Source organism: Hyla sarda, chromosome 3 (genome assembly GCF_029499605.1).
Source record: "Hyla sarda isolate aHylSar1 chromosome 3, aHylSar1.hap1, whole genome shotgun sequence".
Taxonomy (NCBI): domain Eukaryota; kingdom Metazoa; phylum Chordata; class Amphibia; order Anura; family Hylidae; genus Hyla; species Hyla sarda.
Window position 1 is genome coordinate 368,511,071 of NC_079191.1, and position 22,398 is coordinate 368,533,468.

The window sequence follows — 22,398 nt, forward strand, 5'->3', positions numbered from 1 at the left end:
CTGTAATAGTGGTCTCCAAACTGTGACCCTCCAGATGTTGCAAAACTACAACTCCCAGCATGCCCAGACAGCCTTTGGCTGTCTGGGCATGCTGGGAGTTGCAGTTTGGCAACCACTAGAAGGGCAGCAGTAAAGATAACTTTACTGCCCCTTACGCCCCCCCCCCCCCACCCCCACCGTCGCTTCCCTACCTGTGCTGTGATCTCTGCAGTCTCCAGCGAGGGGTGGGCAGAGCGGGGGGGTTTCCATGGCAACTCCCTGTCGTGCGCTGCCATTGGTCAGAATTAATTTCTGACCAATGGCAGGGGATAGGAGGAGATCGCAGCACTGCGACCTCGCTCCTATCCCTCAGGAGGATCAGGGCTGTCACTGACAGCTCCGATCATTCCTATTTTCCGGGCAATCGGGTCACCAGAGACCCGATCAGCCCGGAATAGCAGAAAATCGCATGTCTGAATTGACATGCGATTTTCTGCAATCGCCGACATGGGTCTCAGGACCCCCCTCGACCATGTGCCGGGATGCCTGCTGAATGATTTTAACAGGCACCCCGGTCCGGTCCCCAACCGGCTAGGGGCAGGGACCGGAATGCAGGGCGTATGCATACGCCCCACGTCCTGAACAGGTTAATTAGTTATGGCAAATCTATGAGTTGTTTTTTCTAAACAAACCCCAGTAATCTGATTTAATTGCTGTGCTGGCACTTTGAGGGAAAAAAAAGTTGGCGTGCATTACGGTTTGGGCACTCAGGCTCAAGAAGGTTCGCCATCACTGGTCTAGAGGGAAGAAGGTTTCTACACCAGCACAGACGAGGGTTTTTTACTGTAAGAGCAGTGAGACTGTGGAATTCTCTGCCAGAGGAGGTGGTCATGGTGAACTCTGTAAAAGAATTTAAAAGGGGTCTGGATGCATTTTTGGAGAATAATAACATTACAGGTTATGGATTCTAGTTCTATATCAACTCAGTAGGGACTCATTAGGGTTATAGGTTGAACTTGATGGACTCTGGTCTTTTTTCGACCTTATGAACTATGTTACTATGTTTAGACTGCCTTCTTAAAGGTTTTAATCTTGTATACCTTAGGCTATGAATAAATACTATTCAAAAAAACAAAAGTCCACCTCCTTAATCACCTTAATACTATTCAAAAAAACAAAAGTCCACCTCCTTAATCACTTTAGTGATTAAGGAGGTGGACTTTTGTTTTTTTGAATAGTATTAAGGTGATTAAGGAGGTGGACTTTTGGTTTTTTGAATAGTATTTATTTCTAGCCTAAGGTATACAAGATTAAAACCTTGAAGAAGTCAGTGGAAACAAGTTGGTATTTAAATGGACCTGTGTCCCCTCGGACATTTTATGCTGAAATCTACAATAAAGTTGAATGTAATCATTTTCTATCTCCATGTAAAGTGCTGGACTTTTTTGTCAATTGGATTCTCCCATTGGACCATGTGATTTCACTAGGCCACACCATCACTTTATGATTGGTGGGGGTTCTACCTCTGGGACCCCCACTGATTCTGAGAATAAAAAAGCTGGTTTACTTTAAGGTAGGTCAGCGGTAGGTTTAAATTAAGAGCCAGGGTTCATGCATATGGCTGCTGCATGGAATTATATTGTACAGATTTGTAGTACAGCACCTAGGGAAGTCTAGGGGCTCATTATAACTCTATATTAGAAGTATCAGTCAGAAAAGAAATAATTGTGTGTTTCACTGCATGTTGTTATATGGAGGTAAAGCTTTGTACATGGAGGCATCATATGGTGGCACCAAGAATAATATGAATCTGTAGGCACTCCAGTACTTGGTCACAATAATGTAGACTGTTACCTTTCTGACACTGTACAGACATAATACTAATATAGTTACATAGTTTATGAGGTTAAACAAAAACCAGAGTTCATAAAGTTCAACCTATATCCCTATAGTCCCTACTGAGTTGATCCCGAGGAAGGCAAAGAACCCTCATACTAGAGGTAAAAATTCCTTCCCGACTCCAATATGGCATCAGAATAAATCCCTGGATCAATGTTCTGTCCCTATAAATCTAGTATACATAACCTGTAATGTTATTACTCTCCAGAAATGCTTCCAGGCCCCTTTTGAACTCTCTAAGGGCTCGTTAGCAGGAGATGGACCCTACAGTGTTGACTCCATCTGTTCCAGCTCATAGTGGCAATCCGCTGCTCAGAGCAGACACGCTGTGATGTGGGAGTCATCACGGGCATGTGCAGTATACTCGCACACATCGCAGCTGTTCTCGGCATAGCTCAGGGAGCAGGGGGAGAGGTCGCGATGTGTGCGAGTATACTGCGCATGCGTGCGGCGACTCTCACATCCCAGCGGGTCTGTTCATGGCGGCAGGAGCAAGCACAGATGGAGGCAACATTGTCGGTGGATCCGCAGCATAAAATACGTGTGAACGAGCCCTTACTGAGTTCACCATGATCACCTCCTCCGGAAGAGCGTTCCACAGTTTCTCTGCTCTTACAGTAAAGAACCCCCGTCTGTGCTGGTGTAGAAACCTTCTTTCCTCTAAAGGTAGAGGATGCCCCCTTGTTATAGATACAGTCCTGGGTATAAATAGATCATGGGAGAGATCTCTGTACGGTCCCCTGATATATATATATATATATATATATATATATACATACATGCATAGTTATTAGGTCGCCCCTAAGCCTTCTTTTTTTCTAAACTAAATAACCCAAATACTGATAATCTTTCTGGGTACTGTAGTCCTCCCATTCCCTGTATTACTCTGGTTGCCCGTCTTTGAACCCTCTCGATCAACTCATCCTTGAATAAGATGGATCAATTGGCTGGATTTTGTAGGTCCAGTTCTAGCTATGTATGGCAGGATAAAATCACCTGATGCCCAGACTCAAGTAGGTGTCCTATTTCATGGTATATTTCCATTCCACATTTTCTACATTTTGCACCCCCTCCATGAAAACATACTTCCGAATGAACAATGAGCCTGTCCTACCGTTTGCAATGTACAAGCCCAGTCCTGCCATCATCCTTCTTGTTACCATCTGTTAAGTGATAGAGCAGGTGGCTGGTTAAAAAATAACCCAGTAACACGGATGCATCTCCAGTGTTTGTCTGAATGTGTTCCATTGTTATTATACAGTGCTGAAGATAGCACGGGCGATCATGCCTTGGGAAAAATCCATAGCTCTGCCATGTGCATTACATTACCTTTAACGTTCTCTATTATGACTCTTGGCATATGCACAGTTTCTATTATTCATTACGCTCATTGGACAACATCAAAACAGGTTTAAACTGTTTGAGGAAAATCATTTTTGTTTTTATGGGTCATGTGCCCTTCCCTCCAGCCCTATAAGTACAGGCATAGCTTACAGCATAAATATCCAATATATATATATATATATATATATATATATAAATCTACAAAACAAAAATGGATGGCAAAGGCAAAACTTATTTGTGCGGCCTAAAATTGAACATCTTTTTTGACACGGGCACTATAATGTATAATGGAATGGGGAATGGTAATCATTAGTTTTTGAGCCAAAGCCAGAAGTGTATTGAGAGGGAAAGGGAAATATAAAGGAAGGACTTACACTTCTCCTCCCTAATGGATCCACTTCTGACTTTGGCTCAAAAACTGCAGTGACAGTTTTCCAAAAGCTGCCAGAAAAAAACCCAATTGCTATTGCTTGGTATGACCTATGTTAAGTCTATTGACTATGCCAGGGTTTTTCAAACAGCGTGCCTGCAGCTGTTGCAAAACTACAACTCCCAGCATGCCCGGACAGCCAAAGGCTGTCCGGGCATGCTGGGAGTTGTAGTTTTACAACAGCTTGAGACACACTGTTTGGAAAACACTGGACTATGCAGTAATGTATAGTCATTGTGTTTGCAGCTCATTGATCCCTTTTTCTGTAGCTTATTATTATAGCGCATTTTGTCATTTATAGTATGTTTTTGTCCCTTTTTTTTTTCTTTTTTTTTTAGACAATCTTAATATAAATGTTTTTTATTTTGTTATATCCACATCCTATCTGATAGCCCCATGGTTGAACTTATCAGAAATATGTTTAAAAGTGATCCCAAAGTGATAAGGAGATCAAGAGTGTCCTAGCTACTGACACCTTTAGAAAAGTGGTCTCCAAACTGTTGACCTCCAGCTGTTTCAAAACTACAGTTCCCAGCATACCAGTGCCTGCCCGGGCATGCTGTGAGTTGTAGTTGTGCAACAACTGGAGGTCCACAGTTTGGAGACCAGCTGCAGGGAATACAATAACAAGTGCTTAGTTCTTTAGTTAGTGCCATTGCAGGCCAAATAAGGTATTACACGGCATCCCTGATTTACTAAGGCTATGTTCACACCTTGAAATTTCCGTGCGGAATTCCGCTGCAGCAGAGTCCCATTGAATTCAGTGGGATTCTGCTGCGCTGTGCACAGATGTTTCTGGCGCGGAATTTCTGATTTCCGTGTCCGCAAAAAGAATGAACGTTTTCATTCTTTCTGCGGACTTCACACGGAATGCATTGCGGTCTATGAGATGGCACATTTCCCTGCGGTGTGTTATGCCGCCTGCAGTCTTCGGAATGTCCGCACAAAGATTTTCTGTGCAGACATTCCAAAGTGTGAACATAGCCTAAAAGTGGATTGTAGTTTTGTTTGTGGGTTTTTTTCCCGACAGGTATTTTTCCATGGTATTTACTAAGCTGGCGCTTCTCCCTACGTTTTCCTTTTTTTTTTTTTTACACCTGCTCAAAGCTTTCTGGTTTTCTAGAACTCAAATCCTCTACATTTTAGTGGGAACAATATTAAAGAGGCACTCCGGGGAACTAAACCCATAGCCCATTCTTTCCCTCTCACCAACCTATGTATTTGTCTAAATATCATTCATTAGCTATATACAACAGTTTTCCTCTTTCAGCTGCCACTTACATGCAGGAAGTGTGAGAAAAATTCATTTTTTAGATCCACGTTGTCTCCTCAGTGAGAGCAGCCCCTCTCATCAAGACAACATCACCTGATCTATGTCTGATTTCTGATTGGGCTAGAGCTTTGGCTGTACAGCCACCCCTCTCCTACCTGTGTGAGGAGCTTGTGAGAGGAAAGATTCCTAGTCACAACTGAGCACATAGCTGCTGTTTTTTTTTATATGCTGCTATTCAGAACACAGAAAAACTCATAGCAGGAGGCATTGTTTAAAAGAAAAGACATGTACAGTGGCCCAGATTTATCAGACTGTGTGAGAGAAAAAGTGGAGAGATTTCCCCATATGCAGCCAATCACAGCTCGGCTTTCACTTTACCTCAGCTTGTTAGCTGGTTGCTGTGGGAAAATCCCTCCACTTTTTCTCTCACACAGTTTGATAAATCTCCCCCAGTGTGTAATTGTGTGATCTGCAGTGTATGCCTGCACACAGATAGTGAAAGCAGTTGGCTGGCAGCCATTACACAGAACTCCACTGAATTCTGGGAGTTGTAGTTTGTGCTGCAGGTAAGGAAAAAAAAGTATTTAGGAGACAACAATTGCCACAGGAGCTGCCAAAACCACATGAATAACTACAGGGGACAAAGAACAGGTATTGTGGTGGCTTTGGGGCATTTAAATTTTTCTTAACTTCCCTGGAGTACCCCTTTAAATTTGTAGGTTGTTTTTAAAACAGTCGGGGGACAGGCCTCTTTCCCTTTACCACACCCCCTTTCTCTGTCGACCATGCCGGTTTAAAATGGAGAGTTGGTCGGGTTTTGGGGATTTTTCGGTCTCAAAATCTGGCGCACACAACTTGCAACACAATTTGGGCGCAAAACTGAAAAAACGAAAAAAAGTCAGATTATCTTTAGTAAACGAGCCACAATGTCTATTGGAATCCATATATTGAGTGTGTTATGTACTGACAAATCGGGTTCTTCACAACGAGAGACGCTCTTGCTTCTGGATAAGGAGAGAAACTATTTAAGGCTGGGTTCACACTACGTTTTGTCCCATACGGGAGCGCATACGGCAGGGGGGAGCTAAAACCTTGCGCTCCCGTATGTGACCGTATGCGCTCCCGTATGTCATTCATTTCAATGAGCCGACCGGAGTGAAACGTTCGGTCCGGTCGGCTCATTTTTGCGCCGTATGCGCTTTTACAACCGGACCTAAAACCGTGGCTGACCACAGTTTTAGGTCCGGTTGTAAAAGCGCATACGGCGCAAAAATGAGCCGACCGGACCGAACGTTTCACTCCGGTCGGCTCATTGAAATGAATGACATACGGGAGCGCATACGGTCACATACGGGAGCGCGAGCTTTTAGCTCCCCCCTGCCGTATGCGCTCCCGTATGGGAGAAAACGTAGTGTGAACCCGCCCTTACTCTATTTTCCATAAAAGTGCATTTGAAAATGAGATTTCTCAACCAAAACACCTATTAAACTACATGATGATGGAAAAAAAATGCCACAAAAACACCAGGCATAGTGTGTTGTAGTTATAATAAAAGCCCAGTTTCCCAAGACTACATGGCTCAGCATGGCCACTGTATGAAAGTAAATTCATAATTAAAGTGCATTATATTAAACCTATGGCCGCACTGACAGCCGTTTCTTTGTGTGCCTAACCTTGTTATGTTGTCCTTCAATGTCTGAGCTTCCTCTTGGTAAGTTGATTATACAAGGGTAGTACGAACCAGTAGAGCGTTATGGCATCAGCCTTGTCCTGAGAAGATCATCAAGTAAAGAGGTGAAGCTTAGGCTAAACAGAGCATGCTTAAAGGAATACAGAAGGATGTAGCAAACTCTTATGTCAATGGTTTAATCAATAGTAGTAAAGTCCGGCTATGTTTTACTACTTGTTACAAATGATCGTAAAGCCAGATGTCGTTTTACTAACCAAGAAGGATTATTCCACCGCAATGAAATCAATCGATAAGTAGTTTCTATCTATTCTGCATATACAGGCCTCTCTATCAGGAGCGTATGCTGGAAAGGAGATAGGATTCTAGCCGGGACTCAGGATAGTGAAATCTTTGAAGTAATGGTGCGGGAACGGGATAAGCCCATGTTGATAATGCAGGGACATTGTGAAGGAGAGCTCTGGGCACTTGCCATGCACCCGAAGAAACCTTTAGCCGTTACCGGCAGCGATGATCGATCTGTTAGGTATGTGGAAAACTTGCTTTATATATGTATATATATATTATTTCCAGAAGTAGAGATGAAGGGAGAGCACAGAGTCTACAATATTGTTACCTATGAAGCCTGAGTGCGGAGGAAGCTGGGACAGGTCTGCCGTATCGTAGGCTCATAGTCAATAGAACATAGACTATGTCAATATATATATATATAGAAGAATGAATGGTAGAGCACATACCGCTGCTGGCATCTTCCATATCTTTGTCACATTGGATGGATTTGTGGGGAGGCATTTAAAGATGCTGAACGCCCCTAGTCTGTCCAATGTGACGACAATCCATCTAACCTAACAGCAGCTAAATCTAGGAAACGCGCACCTTTAAAGGTAATCAGTCACCAGATTTATGCTGCCCTATCTGAGGAGAGTATAAACATGGTGACAGGGACCCTGAGTAAGACACTGTATTACTTTTCTGTGTATGTGTCACATATATGGTTAAATTACTGTTTAACACTGTGGACTACTGAGCGCACGCACACTAAAAAGTCCATGATATTTATGAGCGGCTACTCTAGCCTGCTCATCCCCCAGTGACTGGCAGTGTTCTGTTAATCACAGACACAATGCTGCCAATCAATGGCGGGTAAGTGAGCAGGAGTGGCCACTCATGCGCGCGCTTACTAGTCTGCAGTGTTTAAGGGGGTACTCCCATGGAAAACTTTTTATTTATTTATTTATTTTTTTATTTTTTTAAATCAACTGGTGCCAGAAAGTTAAACAGATTTGTAAATTACTGTTACGCCGAGCGCTCCGGGTCCCCGCTCCTCCCCGGAGCGCTCGCTTCACTCTCCCCGCTGCAGCGCTCCGGTCACGTCCTCTGACCCGGGGCGCTGCGATTCCGCTGCCAGCCGGGATGCGATTCGCGATGCGGGTAGCGCCCGCTCGCGATGCGCACCCCGGCTCCCCTACCTGACTCGCTCTCCGTCTGTTCTGTCCCGGCGCGCGCGGCCCCGCTCCCTAGGGCGCGCGCGCGCCGGGTCTCTGCGATTTAAAGGGCCACTGCGCCGCTGATTGGCGCAGTGGTTCCAATTAGTGTGTTCACCTGTGCACTGCCCTATATCACCTCACTTCCCCTGCACTCCCTTGCCGGATCTTGTTGCCTTGTGCCAGTGAAAGCGTTCCTTGTGTGTTCCTTGCCTGTGTTTCCAGACCTTCTGCCGTTGCCCCTGACTACGATCCTTGCTGCCTGCCCCGACCTTCTGCTACGTCCGACCTTGCTTCTGCCTACTCCCTTGTACCGCGCCTATCTTCAGCAGCCAGAGAGGTGAGCCGTTGCTAGTGGATACGACCTGGTCACTACCGCCGCAGCAAGACCATCCCGCTTTGCGGCGGGCTCTGGTGAAAACCAGTAGTGGCTTAGAACCGGTCCACTAGCACGGTCCACGCCAATCCCTCTCTGGCACAGAGGATCCACTACCTGCCAGCCGGCATCGTGACAGTAGATCCGGCCATGGATCCCGCTGAAGTTCCTCTGCCAGTTGTCGCTGACCTCACCACGGTGGTCGCCCAGCAGTCACAACAGATAGCGCAACAAGGCCAACAGCTGTCTCAACTGACCGTTATGCTACAACAGTTACTACCACAGCTTCAGCAGTCATCTCCTCCGCCAGCTCCTGCACCTCCTCCGCAGCGAGTGGCCGCTCCTGGGCTACGCCTATCCTTGCCGGATAAATTTGATGGGGACTCTAAGTTTTGCCGTGGCTTTCTTTCCCAATGTTCCCTGCATCTGGAGATGATGTCGGACCTGTTTCCCACTGAAAGGTCTAAGGTGGCTTTCGTAGTCAGCCTTCTGTCCGGAAAAGCCCTGTCATGGGCCACACCGCTCTGGGACCGCAATGACCCCGTCACTGCCTCTGTACACTCCTTCTTCTCGGAAATCCGAAGTGTCTTTGAGGAACCTGCCCGAGCCTCTTCTGCTGAGACTGCCCTGTTGAACCTGGTCCAGGGTAATTCTTCCGTTGGCGAGTATGCCGTACAATTCCGTACTCTTGCTTCAGAATTGTCCTGGAATAATGAGGCCCTCTGCGCGACCTTCAAAAAAGGCCTATCCAGCAACATTAAAGATGTTCTGGCCGCACGAGAAATTCCTGCTAATCTACATGAACTTATTCACCTAGCCACTCGCATTGACATGCGTTTTTCCGAAAGGCGTCAGGAACTCCGCCAAGATATGGACTCTGTTCGCACGAGGCGTTTCTTCTCCTCGGCTCCTCTCTCCTCTGGTTCCCTGCAATCTGTTCCTGTGCCTTCTGCCGTGGAGGCTATGCAGGTCGACCGGTCTCGCCTGACACCTCAAGAGAGGACACGACGCCGTATGGAGAACCTCTGCCTGTACTGTGCTAGTACCGAACACTTCCTGAGGGATTGTCCTATCCGTCCTCCCCGCCTGGAAAAACGTGCGCTGACTCCGCACAAGGGTGAGACAGTCCTTGATGTCTACTCTGCTTCTCCACGTCTTACAGTGCCTGTGCGGATGTCTGCCTCTGCCTTCTCCTTCCCTGCTGTGGCCTTCTTGGACTCTGGATCTGCAGGAAATTTTATTTTGGCCTCTCTCGTCAACAGGTTCAACATCCCAGTGACCAGTCTCGCCAGACCCCTCTACATCAATTGTGTAAATAATGAAAGATTGGACTGTACCATACGTTTCCGCACGGAACCCCTTCTTATGAGCATCGGATCTCATCACGAGAGGATTGAACTTTTGGTCCTCCCCAATTGCACCTCGGAAATTCTCCTTGGACTTCCCTGGCTTCAACTTCATTCCCCAACCCTGGATTGGTCCACTGGGGAGATCAAGAGTTGGGGGTCCGCTTGTTCCAAGAACTGTCTAAAACCGGTTCCCAGTAACCCTTGCCGTAACTCTGTGGTTCCTCCAGTAACCGGTCTCCCTAAGGCCTATATGGACTTCGCGGATGTTTTCTGCAAAAAACAAGCTGAGACTCTACCTCCTCACAGGCCTTATGATTGTCCTATCGACCTCCTCCCGGGCACTACTCCACCCCGGGGCAGAATTTATCCTCTCTCTGCCCCAGAGACTCTTGCCATGTCTGAATACGTCCAGGAGAATCTAAAAAAGGGCTTTATCCGTAAATCCTCCTCTCCTGCCGGAGCCGGATTTTTCTTTGTGTCCAAAAAAGATGGCTCCCTACGTCCTTGCATTGACTACCGCGGTCTTAATAAAATCACGGTTAAGAACCGCTACCCCTTACCCCTCATCTCTGAACTCTTTGATCGCCTCCAAGGTGCCCACATCTTTACTAAATTGGACTTAAGAGGCGCCTATAACCTCATCCGCATCAGAGAGGGGGATGAGTGGAAAACGGCATTTAACACCAGAGATGGACACTTTGAGTATCTGGTCATGCCCTTTGGCCTGTGCAACGCCCCTGCCGTCTTCCAAGACTTTGTCAATTAAATTTTTCGTGATCTGTTATACTCCTGTGTTGTTGTATATCTGGACGATATCCTAATTTTTTCTGCCAATCTAGAAGAACACCACCAGCATGTCCGTATGGTTCTTCAGAGACTTCGTGACAATCAACTCTATGCCAAAATTGAGAAATGTCTGTTTGAATGCCAATCTCTTCCTTTTCTAGGATATTTGGTCTCTGGCCAGGGACTACAGATGGATCCAGACAAACTCTCTGCCGTCTTAGATTGGCCACGCCCCTCCGGACTCCGTGCTATCCAACGCTTTTTGGGGTTCGCCAATTATTACAGGCAATTTATTCCACATTTTTCTACCATTGTGGCTCCTATCGTGGCTTTAACCAAAAAAAATGCTGATCCCAAGTCCTGGCCTCCTCAAGCAGAAGACGCCTTTAAACGACTCAAGTCTGCCTTTTCTTCGGCTCCCGTGCTCTCCAGACCTGACCCTTCCAAACCCTTCCTATTGGAGGTTGATGCCTCCTCAGTGGGAGCTGGAGCTGTTCTTCTACAAAAAAATTCTTCCGGGCATGCTGTCACTTGTGGTTTTTTCTCTAGGACCTTCTCTCCAGCGGAGAGGAACTACTCCATCGGGGATCGAGAGCTTCTAGCCATTAAATTAGCACTTGAGGAATGGAGGCATCTGCTGGAGGGATCAAGATTTCCTGTTATTATCTACACCGACCACAAGAACCTCTCCTACCTCCAGTCTGCCCAACGGCTGAATCCTCGCCAGGCCCGGTGGTCTCTGTTCTTTGCCCGATTTAATTTTGAGATTCACTTTCGTCCTGCCGATAAGAACATTAGGGCCGATGCTCTCTCTCGTTCCTCGGATGCCTCAGAAGTTGATCTCCCTCCGCAACACATCATTCCACCTGACTGCCTGATCTCCACTTCTCCTGCCTCCATCAGGCAGACTCCTCCAGGAAAGACCTTTGTTTCTCCACGTCAACGCCTCGGAATCCTCAAATGGGGTCACTCCTCCCATCTCGCAGGTCATGCGGGCATCAAGAAATCTGTGCAACTCATCTCCCGCTTCTATTGGTGGCCGACTCTGGAGACGGATGTTGGGGACTTTGTGCGAGCCTGCACTATCTGTGCCCGGGATAAGACTCCTCGCCAGAAGCCCGCTGGTTTTCTTCATCCTCTGCCTGTCCCCGAACAGCCTTGGTCTCTGATTGGTATGGATTTTATTACTGATTTACCCCCTTCCCGTGGCAACACTGTTATTTGGGTGGTCGTTGATCGATTCTCCAAAATGGCACATTTCATCCCTCTTCCTGGTCTTCCTTCTGCGCCTCAGTTGGCTAAACAATTTTTTGTACACATTTTTCGTCTTCACGGGTTGCCTACGCAGATTGTCTCGGATAGAGGTGTCCAATTCGTGTCTAAATTCTGGAGGGCTCTCTGTAAACAACTCAAGATTAAATTAAATTTTTCCTCTGCATATCATCCCCAGTCCAATGGACAAGTAGAAAGAATTAACCAGATCTTGGGTGATTATTTGCGACATTTTGTTTCCTCCCGCCAGGATGACTGGGCAGATCTCCTTCCATGGGCCGAATTCTCGTATAACTTCAGGGTCTCTGAATCTTCCTCCAAATCCCCATTTTTCGTGGTGTACGGCCGTCACCCTCTTCCCCCCCTCCCTACCCCCTTGCCCTCTGGTCTGCCCGCTGTGGATGAAATTTCTCGTGACCTTTCCATTATATGGAGAGAGACCCAAAATTCTCTCTTACAGGCTTCTTCACGCATGAAGAGGTTCGCGGATAAGAAAAGAAGAGCTCCTCCCGTTTTTTCCCCTGGAGACAAGGTATGGCTCTCCGCTAAATATGTCCGCTTCCGTGTCCCTAGCTACAAGTTGGGACCACGCTATCTTGGTCCTTTCAAAATTTTGTGTCAAATCAATCCTGTCTCTTATAAACTTCTTCTTCCTCCTTCTCTTCGTATCCCTAATGCCTTTCACGTCTCTCTTCTCAAACCACTCATCCTCAACCGTTTTTCTCCCAAATCTGTTCCTCCCACTCCTGTTTCCGGCTCCTCGGACATCTTCTCGGTCAAAGAAATTTTAGCTGCCAAAAAGGTCAGAGGGAAAAATTTTTTTTTTAGTGGACTGGGAGGGTTGTGGTCCTGAAGAGAGATCCTGGGAACCTGAGGACAACATCCTAGACAAAAGTCTGCTCCTCAGGTTCTCAGGCTCTAAGAAGAGGGGGAGACCCAAGGGGGGGGGTACTGTTACGCCGAGCGCTCCGGGTCCCCGCTCCTCCCCGGAGCGCTCGCTTCACTCTCCCCGCTGCAGCGCTCCGGTCACGTCCTCTGACCCGGGGCGCTGCGATTCCGCTGCCAGCCGGGATGCGATTCGCGATGCGGGTAGCGCCCGCTCGCGATGCGCACCCCGGCTCCCCTACCTGACTCGCTCTCCGTCTGTTCTGTCCCGGCGCGCGCGGCCCCGCTCCCTAGGGCGCGCGCGCGCCGGGTCTCTGCGATTTAAAGGGCCACTGCGCCGCTGATTGGCGCAGTGGTTCCAATTAGTGTGTTCACCTGTGCACTGCCCTATATCACCTCACTTCCCCTGCACTCCCTTGCCGGATCTTGTTGCCTTGTGCCAGTGAAAGCGTTCCTTGTGTGTTCCTTGCCTGTGTTTCCAGACCTTCTGCCGTTGCCCCTGACTACGATCCTTGCTGCCTGCCCCGACCTTCTGCTACGTCCGACCTTGCTTCTGCCTACTCCCTTGTACCGCGCCTATCTTCAGCAGCCAGAGAGGTGAGCCGTTGCTAGTGGATACGACCTGGTCACTACCGCCGCAGCAAGACCATCCCGCTTTGCGGCGGGCTCTGGTGAAAACCAGTAGTGGCTTAGAACCGGTCCACTAGCACGGTCCACGCCAATCCCTCTCTGGCACAGAGGATCCACTACCTGCCAGCCGGCATCGTGACAATTACTTCTATTAAAAAATCTTAATCCTTCCAATACATTTTATGGGCTGTATACTACAGAGGAAATGCTTTTCTTTTTCGATTTCTCTGATGTCATGACCAAAGTGCTCTCTGCTGACCTCTGCTGTCCAATTTAGGAACTGTCCAGAACAGCATATGTTTGATATGGGTATTTTTTCCTGCTCTGGACAGTTCCAGAAATGGACAGCAGAGGTCAGCAGAGAGCACTGTAGTCATGACATCAGAGAAATCCAAAAAGAAAAGCATTTCCTCTGTAGCATACAGCCCCTAAAATGTACTGGAAGGATTAAGATTTTTAAATAGAAGTAATTTACAAATCTGTTTAACTTTCTGGCACCAGTTGATTAAAAAAAAAAAAAGTTTTCCAGGGGAGTACCCCTTTAAACATCGATTTAATCAGATATGCAGCACATACACAGAAAAGTAATAAATGGATACAATATTCAGCTCACCTTCCCTACTATAGTGCACGTACCTGCACCCGGCAAGGTGTTGTATTTAGGCATTTGCATCTTCTCAGACAAGATGAGATATTGTCCAGAATTTTGCAAAATGGCTGCCATGTTATTTCTAATAAAGCTTCTACATTGGGAAATCATTTATCCCCTAGTTTGGTTAGTACATCCCAATCCAGTTCGAAAAACTGGCTGGCTCAGAAAGGCTTTTTTAAATGGGGGTCTAAAATTTGCCACACATGCTGAAGGCACTAAAAAATATCAGATAAAGGAGTATATCAATTGTAACTACAATAATGTGGTATAAATTATTGAGTGTACTCACTGTAGGTTGAAATATGTAGGTTACACCACACGGAAACTGAAAATTTGTGCTTTAGAGCACATTAATGACATTGGGACGTTGAGTTCCCATAATAAATCTGCCGTATTTCAGCATTTTCAAATAGTCCACGGTGGTAGTGTTTTACGATTTAAAATATATGCTATTGAACACCTTCATGCAGAGGAAGAGTGGTGCAGTTGCCCATAGCAACCAATCTGATTGCTTCTTTCATTTTCCACAGGCCTCTTTAAAGGCCTGTGAAAAATGAAAGAAGCAATCTGATTGGTTGCTATGGGCAACTGCACCACTCTTCCTCTTCACAGGTTTTGATAAATCTCCCCCATTGTGTTTTAAAACTTTCTTTACTATAAGACACTGTTTCCATTGTAATTTTGGTTGTCTCTCAGGTTGGGAAAGCTCGAAGGGAGGGAGTATGCAAATGTAATAATTACTTCTCACCTGTTGAAGCATATAAGGTCTCACCTGAGAGATCCATGACGTCACCGATGAGGAGCGCGCATGCGCTTGAAACACGTGTGACATTGTAGTGAACATTTTTACCGTGTGATGTTTTGATATGGAACCCAATTAAGCTGCAATTTTTGTGAAGTGCCGGATCATCTTCTTTTGTTACAGAAAAGTAATGCAGCCTTTTACGCAGGGTCCCTGTCACCAGATTTATACTCCCCTCAGATAGGGCAGCATGAATCTAGTGACAGATTCCCTTACAATTTCTGTCTGGAGATAGAATTTGCTCAGAGAACAGTGAAAGTTTATAATAACATCACTAGGGTAATAAATATTTGATGCCAATATCACACACAAAGAAAAAGTGCGGAGCGCTCACCGTTCCATTTGCGGGCAGACAGGATAATCTAATCCAAAGACCCCATCGGTCCAAGCAGGGAGGCGGCAGATGGATCCGGGGGGAGTTCAGACGTCAGGCCACGGACCGTATCACACCCCTAGTCGATTCGTCAGGCCGCTTCAGCGGCCTGACGAAACCCCTAGGGTTGTGATACGGTCCGTGGCCTGACGTCTGAACTCCCCCCGGATCCATCTGCCGCCTCCCTGCTTGGACCGATGTGGTCTCTGGTGGCCTGAACTCCCCCCGGATCCATCTGAACTCCCCCCGGATCCATCTGCCGCCTTCCTGCTTGGACCAATGCCACTTCAGCGGCCTGACGAAGCCCCTAGGGTTGTGATACGGTCCGTGGCCTGACGTCTGAACTCCCCCCGGATCCATCTGCCGCCTCCCTGCTTGGACCGATGTGGTCTCTGGTGGCCTGAACTCCCCCCGGATCCATCTGAACTCCCCCCGGATCCATCTGCCGCCTTCCTGCTTGGACCAATGCCGCTTCAGCGGCCTGACGAAGCGCCTAGGGGTGTGATACGGTCCGTGTCCTGACGCCTGAACTCCCCCCAGATCCATCTGCCGCCTCCCTGCTTGGACCAATGCGGTCTTTGGATTAGATTATCCTGTCTGCCTGTAACTGGAACGGTGAGCGCGCCGCACTTTCTCTTTGTGTGTGATATTAGATGCTGTGTATAATTGGGCATGTAGCGCCTCTTACCGTTGCTATATTCATACACCTGGGTCCATGTGCTTGTGCGTCTTTTGGATATATTGACATATTACACAGTAGTGCCGGCTACTTTTGCTTTGAGTTAAGAAATATTTGATGCTGTTTGTTGTGCTATTTTTACTGTGATGGGACGTAGCTGTATTCCGTTGACCCTAGGTTATGGAGTCTTGCAGACCATGCTTTGATAGCTCGCTGTAATATGGAGGAAGCTGTGCGGAGTGTGTCCTTTAGTCCAGATGGATCTCAGCTTGCCCTTGGAATGAAGGATGGTTCATTCACTGTACTCAGGGTCAGGTAAGAGATGAAGCTTAGTTATTATTTATTTGCACATACGATGGTGTTTTCTAATTTTAGAATTATTTCAGACATAATATACAATGTGTGTCATCCTAGGGGAGAGTTTATTAATGCCATAATGGAATGTGATCAATTCATGAGAACCTAGACCCCTTGGATAAATTCATGTAAACTTCGGTTATAGACCACACTATGAACCATATGGACTTTTTTTCAGTAGTCAAGAAATATCAATTTTCATGGACAATATACAAAAACTCAAAATGTTGTGGGTTAGTAGCAGACTTCTGGGCACTTTGGCTGCCTTGTTCCAGGCTTTTTATACCTAGTCATGCCAACACATATGTCTGAAGAGCTGGCTTTCCATGCAACATTTGTCAATACAGGGCAGCCATGCCAGAGGGCAGCTATGCCAGATTAAGGGATGTATCTGTAGTCGATGCAGAGGGAACAGTTGCATTCGGACCCTAATGCCTAAGGGGGCTAAAAAGCCTTTTTTTTGTCACTTAAAGGGTTACTCCGCCCCTAGACATATTATCGGGGATAAGATGTCTGATTGTGGGGGTCTTGCCACTGGGACCCCAGCAATCTCCCTGCTGCACCTGGCATTCATTTAGAGCATCGGGTACAGCTCCGGAGGCTCACAATGTCACGGCCGCGCCCCACTCGTGACGTCACGGCCACGCCCCCTGAATGCAAATCTATGGGAGGGGGCGTGACTGGCGTCACGAGCCTCCGCCTATCATTGCCAGTCATCTGTCACGGAGCGAAGTTCGCTCCGTGCACCGGATGTCTGGGGTTCCACTTGGCGAGATCGCGGGAGTCCCCAGCAGCGGGACGCCCGCGATCAGACATCTTATCCCCTGTTCTTTGAATAGGGGATAAGATGTCTAGGGGCGGAGTACCCCTTTAAGAATTTAAAATAACACAAGTGGGGAAGCCCTGTCACACATAATGCATTGGTGCCTAAAAATATCAAGTTGCTTCTCTGGTCCTGGACCTACCTCATGCGTAAGTCCTTGGCCATGTTCATTTTAGAGTGTGGGGCACTGGATAGGTGGTTCCACTGGATATCTTGGTTGATACACATCGAGCTTGTTGCATCCAATGATCCCATCGAATTTTCCTGACATAGATGAACCTGGCCTTAATATGTTTTCTTCTACATTACTCCACAATGGACACGTATGATGCTAATAAGTGCCAGAGTGACAACTATTACTCTTACTGCTCATAACTGATTTGTGAGTGAACAGTTTATTGTTATTGTTTCAGAATCTATCCTGTAACAATATATAAATACCACCCAAAAAAACATTTGTGGGGATTTTTTGAGTGGTTAGGGAAGCAAGAATTATTTGGATACTCCATTGTACTCTCCATTTTCTTTCTTTAATATTTAATCTAGAACAAAGTAACTTGTATCATGTCACTTTGTGACAATTATAAATTATGCATCATTGCATCTCCAAATTATTCTTTTATAGCTTTCTCACTAAAGGGGGGGGGGACATTTTTTGAAATGTGTACATTTCTGTAAAAATGTTGTTGCAGGGATATGACGGAAGTGGTTCACATTAAGGATAGAAAAGAAGTAATCCATGAGATGAAGTTTTCACCAGATGGTTCCTATCTTGCTGTGGGTTCTAATGATGGCCTCGTGGATGTGTATGCAGTTGCACAGCGATACAAGAAAATTGGGGAATGCAATAAATCTTCCAGTTTCATAACACATCTTGATTGGTCTGTGGATAGCAAGTACCTGCAAACTAATGATGGAGCTGGAGAAAGGTTGTTTTACAAGATGCCATGTGAGTAGTCCCAGACAACCCCTATATAGGGGCTCCTATAAGGGCTTTCAGAATCAGAGGAAGGTGGGCAGTATACAATGCCTGGCATCCAGCTGAGAAGAAGATGTGGGAGGAGCATCGAGCCTTCACTAAGATGCCGATTGGCTGAGAGCAGGTGATTGACAGACAAAAAGTAATATTGCTCCTCTTAGATATTAGTTTCAGCTAGATGCCAGGCATCCATTCTACTAACAAACAGCGAGGAATTAAAACTCTGTTAGAAAGTTTATATACCTTTTTTTTTTTTTACTATACAGTCACTGAGCTTTTGCAGTTTAAAATAACATATTCTAGAAGACATTAAAGCTAGGACTATAGAGCAGTTGTCACGATGCCGGCTGGCAGGTGGTGGATCCTCTGTGCCAGAGAGGGATTGGCGTGGACCGTGCTAGAGGATCGGTTCTAAGTCACTACTGGTTTTCACCAGAGCCCGCCGCAAAGCGGGATGGTCTTGCTGCGGCGGTAGTGACCAGGTCGTATCCCCTAGCAACGGCTCAACCTCTCTGGCTGCTGAAGAAAGGCGCGGTACAAGGGAGTAGACAGAAGCAAGGTCGGACGTAGCAGAAGGTCGGGGCAGGCAGCAAGGATCGTAGTCAGGGGCAACGGCAGAAGGTCTGGAATCACAGGCAAGGAACACACAAGGAACGCTTTCACTGGCACTAGGGCAACAAGATCCGGCGAGGGAGTGAAGGGGAAGTGAGGTGATATAGGGAAGTGCACAGGTGTAAACACTAATTGGAACCACTGCACCAATCAGCGGTGCAGTGGCCCTTTAAATCGCAAAGACCCGGCGCGCGCGCGCCCTAGGGAGCGGGGCCGCGCGCGCCGGGACAGAACTGACGGGGAGCGAGTCAGGTACGGGAGCCGGGGTGCGCATCGCGAGCGGGCGCTACCCGCATCGCGAATCGCATCCCGGCCGGAGGTGGTAACGCAGCGCCCCGGGTCCGTGGAACCGACCGGGGCGCTGCAGTGAGGGAAGTGTAGCGAGCGCTCCGGGGAGGAGCGGGGACCCGGAGCGCTCGGCGTAACAGTACCCCCCCCCCTTGGGTCTCCCCCTCTTCTTGGGGCCTGAGAACCTGAGGATCAGACTTTTGTCCAGGATATTGTCCTCAGGTTCCCAGGACCTCTCTTCTGGACCACAACCCTCCCAATCCACTAAAAAAAAAGTTTTTCCTCTGACCTTTTTTGAGGCTAAGATCTCTTTGACAGAGAAGATGTCCGAGGAGCCGGAAACAGGAGTGGGAGGAACAGATTTAGGAGAAAAACGGTTGAGGATGAGAGGTTTAAGAAGAGAGACGTGAAAGGCATTAGGGATACGAAGAGAAGGAGGAAGAAGAAGTTTGTAAGAGACAGGATTAATTTGACACAAAACTTTAAAAGGACCAAGATAGCGTGGTCCCAACTTATAGCTCGGGACACGGAAACGGACATATTTAGCGGAGAGCCATACCTTGTCTCCAGGGGAAAAAATGGGAGGAGCTCTTCTTTTCTTATCTGCGAATCTTTTCATGCGAGAAGAAGCCTGTAAGAGAGAATTTTGGGTCTCTTTCCATATGGTGGAAAGATCACGAGAAATTTCATCCACAGCGGGCAGACCAGAGGGCAAGGGGGTAGGGAGGGGGGGAAGAGGGTGACGGCCGTACACCACGAAAAACGGAGATTTGGAGGAAGATTCAGAGATTCTGAAATTATACGAGAATTCGGCCCAAGGTAGAAGATCTGCCCAGTCATCCTGGCGGGAGGAAACAAAATGTCGTAAATAGTCACCCAAGATCTGGTTAATTCTCTCTACTTGTCCATTGGATTGAGGATGGTATGCAGAAGAAAAATTTAATTTAATCTTGAGTTGTTTACAGAGAGCCCTCCAGAATTTAGACACAAATTGGACGCCTCTATCCGAGACGATCTGTGTAGGCAACCCGTGAAGACGAAAAATGTGTACAAAAAATTGTTTAGCCAACTGAGGCGCTGAAGGAAGACCAGGAAGAGGGATGAAATGTGCCATTTTGGAGAATCGATCAACGACCACCCAAATAACAGTGTTGCCATGGGATGGGGGTAAGTCAGTAATAAAATCCATACCAATCAGAGACCAAGGTTGTTCGGGGACAGGTAGAGGATGAAGAAAACCAGCGGGCTTCTGGCGAGGAGTCTTATCCCGGGCACAGATAGTGCAGGCTCGCACAAAGTCCACCACATCAGTCTCTAGAGTCGGCCACCAATAGAAGCGAGAGATGAGTTGCACAGATTTCTTAATGCCCGCATGACCTGCGAGATGGGAGGAGTGACCCCATTTGAGGATCCCAAGGCGTTGGCGTGGAGAAACAAAGGTCTTTCCTGGAGGAGTTTGCCTGATGGAGGCTGGAGAAGTGGAAATCAGGCAGTCAGGAGGAATGATGTGTTGAGGAGAGAGTTCAATTTCAGAGGCATCTGAGGAACGAGAGAGAGCATCGGCCCTAATGTTCTTATCAGCAGGCCGAAAGTGAATTTCAAAATTAAATCGGGCAAAGAACAGAGACCACCTGGCCTGACGAGGATTCAGCCGTTGGGCAGACTGGAGGTAGGAGAGGTTCTTGTGATCGGTGTAAATAATAACTGGAAATCTTGATCCCTCCAGCAGATGCCTCCATTCCTCAAGTGCTAATTTAATGGCTAGAAGCTCTCGATCCCCGATGGAGTAGTTCCTCTCCGCCGGAGAGAAGGTCCTGGAAAAAAAACCACAAGTAACAGCATGCCCGGAAGAGTTTTTTTGTAGAAGGACAGCTCCAGCTCCCACTGAGGAGGCATCAACCTCCAATAGGAAGGGTTTAGATGGGTCAGGTCTGGAGAGCACGGGAGCCGAAGAAAAGGCAGACTTGAGTCGTTTAAAGGCGTCTTCCGCTTGAGGAGGCCAAGACTTGGGATCGGCATTTTTTTTTGTTAAAGCCACAATAGGAGCCACAATGGTAGAAAAATGTGGAATAAATTGCCTGTAATAATTGGCGAACCCCAAAAAACGTTGGATGGCACGGAGTCCGGAGGGGCGTGGCCAATCTAAGACGGCAGAGAGTTTATCTGGGTCCATTTGTAGTCCCTGGCCAGAGACCAAGTATCCTAGAAAAGGAAGAGATTGGCATTCAAACAGACATTTCTCTATTTTGGCATAGAGTTGATTATCACGAAGTCTCTGAAGAACCATACGGACATGCTGGCGGTGTTCTTCAAGATTGGCAGAAAAAATCAGGATATCGTCCAGATATACAACAACACAGGAGTATAGGAGATCACGAAAAATTTCATTAACAAAGTCTTGGAAGACGGCAGGGGCGTTGCATAGACCAAAGGGCATGACCAGATACTCAAAGTGTCCATCTCTGGTGTTAAATGCCGTTTTCCATTCATCCCCCTCTCTGATGCGGATGAGATTATAAGCACCTCTTAAGTCCAGTTTGGTAAAAATATGGGCACCTTGGAGACGATCAAAGAGTTCAGAGATGAGGGGTAGGGGGTAGCGGTTCTTAACCGTGATTTTATTGAGACCGCGGTAGTCAATGCAAGGACGTAGAGAGCCATCTTTTTTGGACACAAAGAAAAATCCGGCTCCGGCAGGAGAGGAGGATTTACGGATAAAGCCCTTTTTTAAATTTTCTTGGACGTATTCAGACATGGCAAGAGTCTCTGGGACGGACAGAGGATAGATTCTGCCCCGGGGTGGAGTAGTGCCCGGGAGGAGGTCAATGGGACAATCATAAGGCCTGTGAGGAGGTAGAGTCTCAGCTTGTTTTTTGCAAAAAACGTCCGCAAAGTCCATATAGGCCTTAGGGAGACCGGTTACATGAGGAAGCACAGGGACACGGCAAGGTTTACTGGGAACCGGTTTTAAGCAGTCCTTGGAACAAGAGGGCCCCCAACTCTTGATCTCCCCAGTGGACCAATCCAGGATTGGGGAATGGAGTTGAAGCCAGGGAAGTCCAAGAAGGATTTCAGAAGTGCAATTGGGGAGGACCAACAGTTCAATCCTCTCATGATGAGATCCGATGCACATTAGAAGGGGCTCCGTGCGGAAACGTATAGTACAGTCCAATCTTTCATTGTTTACACAATTGATGTAGAGGGGTCTGGCGAGACTGGTCACCGGGATGTTGAACCTGTTGACGAGAGAGGCCAAGATAAAATTTCCTGCAGATCCAGAGTCCAAGAAGGCCACAGCAGAGAAGGAGAAGGCAGAGGCAGACATCCGCACAGGCACAGTAAGACGTGGAGAAGCAGAGTAGACATCAAGGACTGTCTCACCTTTGTGCGGAGTCAGCGGACGTCTTTCCAGGCGGGGAGGACGGATAGGACAATCCCT

The 22,398-nt window shown here is 47.3% G+C and overlaps 1 protein-coding gene across 10 annotated transcripts in view; it reads left to right on the forward strand.

Annotated features, from left to right (window-relative positions):
• The window catches only part of EML6 (EMAP like 6), a 205,332-nt gene that overhangs the window by 59,510 nt on the left and 123,424 nt on the right, over positions 1 to 22,398 (forward strand). For all 10 annotated transcript variants that reach the window (XR_008891560.1, XM_056567759.1, XM_056567760.1 and 7 more), the window contains exons 7-9: positions 6,937 to 7,138; positions 16,078 to 16,215; positions 17,773 to 18,029. Coding sequence is in view for 9 of the 10 variants with exons in the window: in XM_056567759.1 (XP_056423734.1) it covers positions 6,937 to 7,138; positions 16,078 to 16,215; positions 17,773 to 18,029 (597 nt within the window). In the remaining variant the exon portion in view is untranslated. The remainder of the gene's footprint in view (positions 1 to 6,936; positions 7,139 to 16,077; positions 16,216 to 17,772; positions 18,030 to 22,398) is intronic.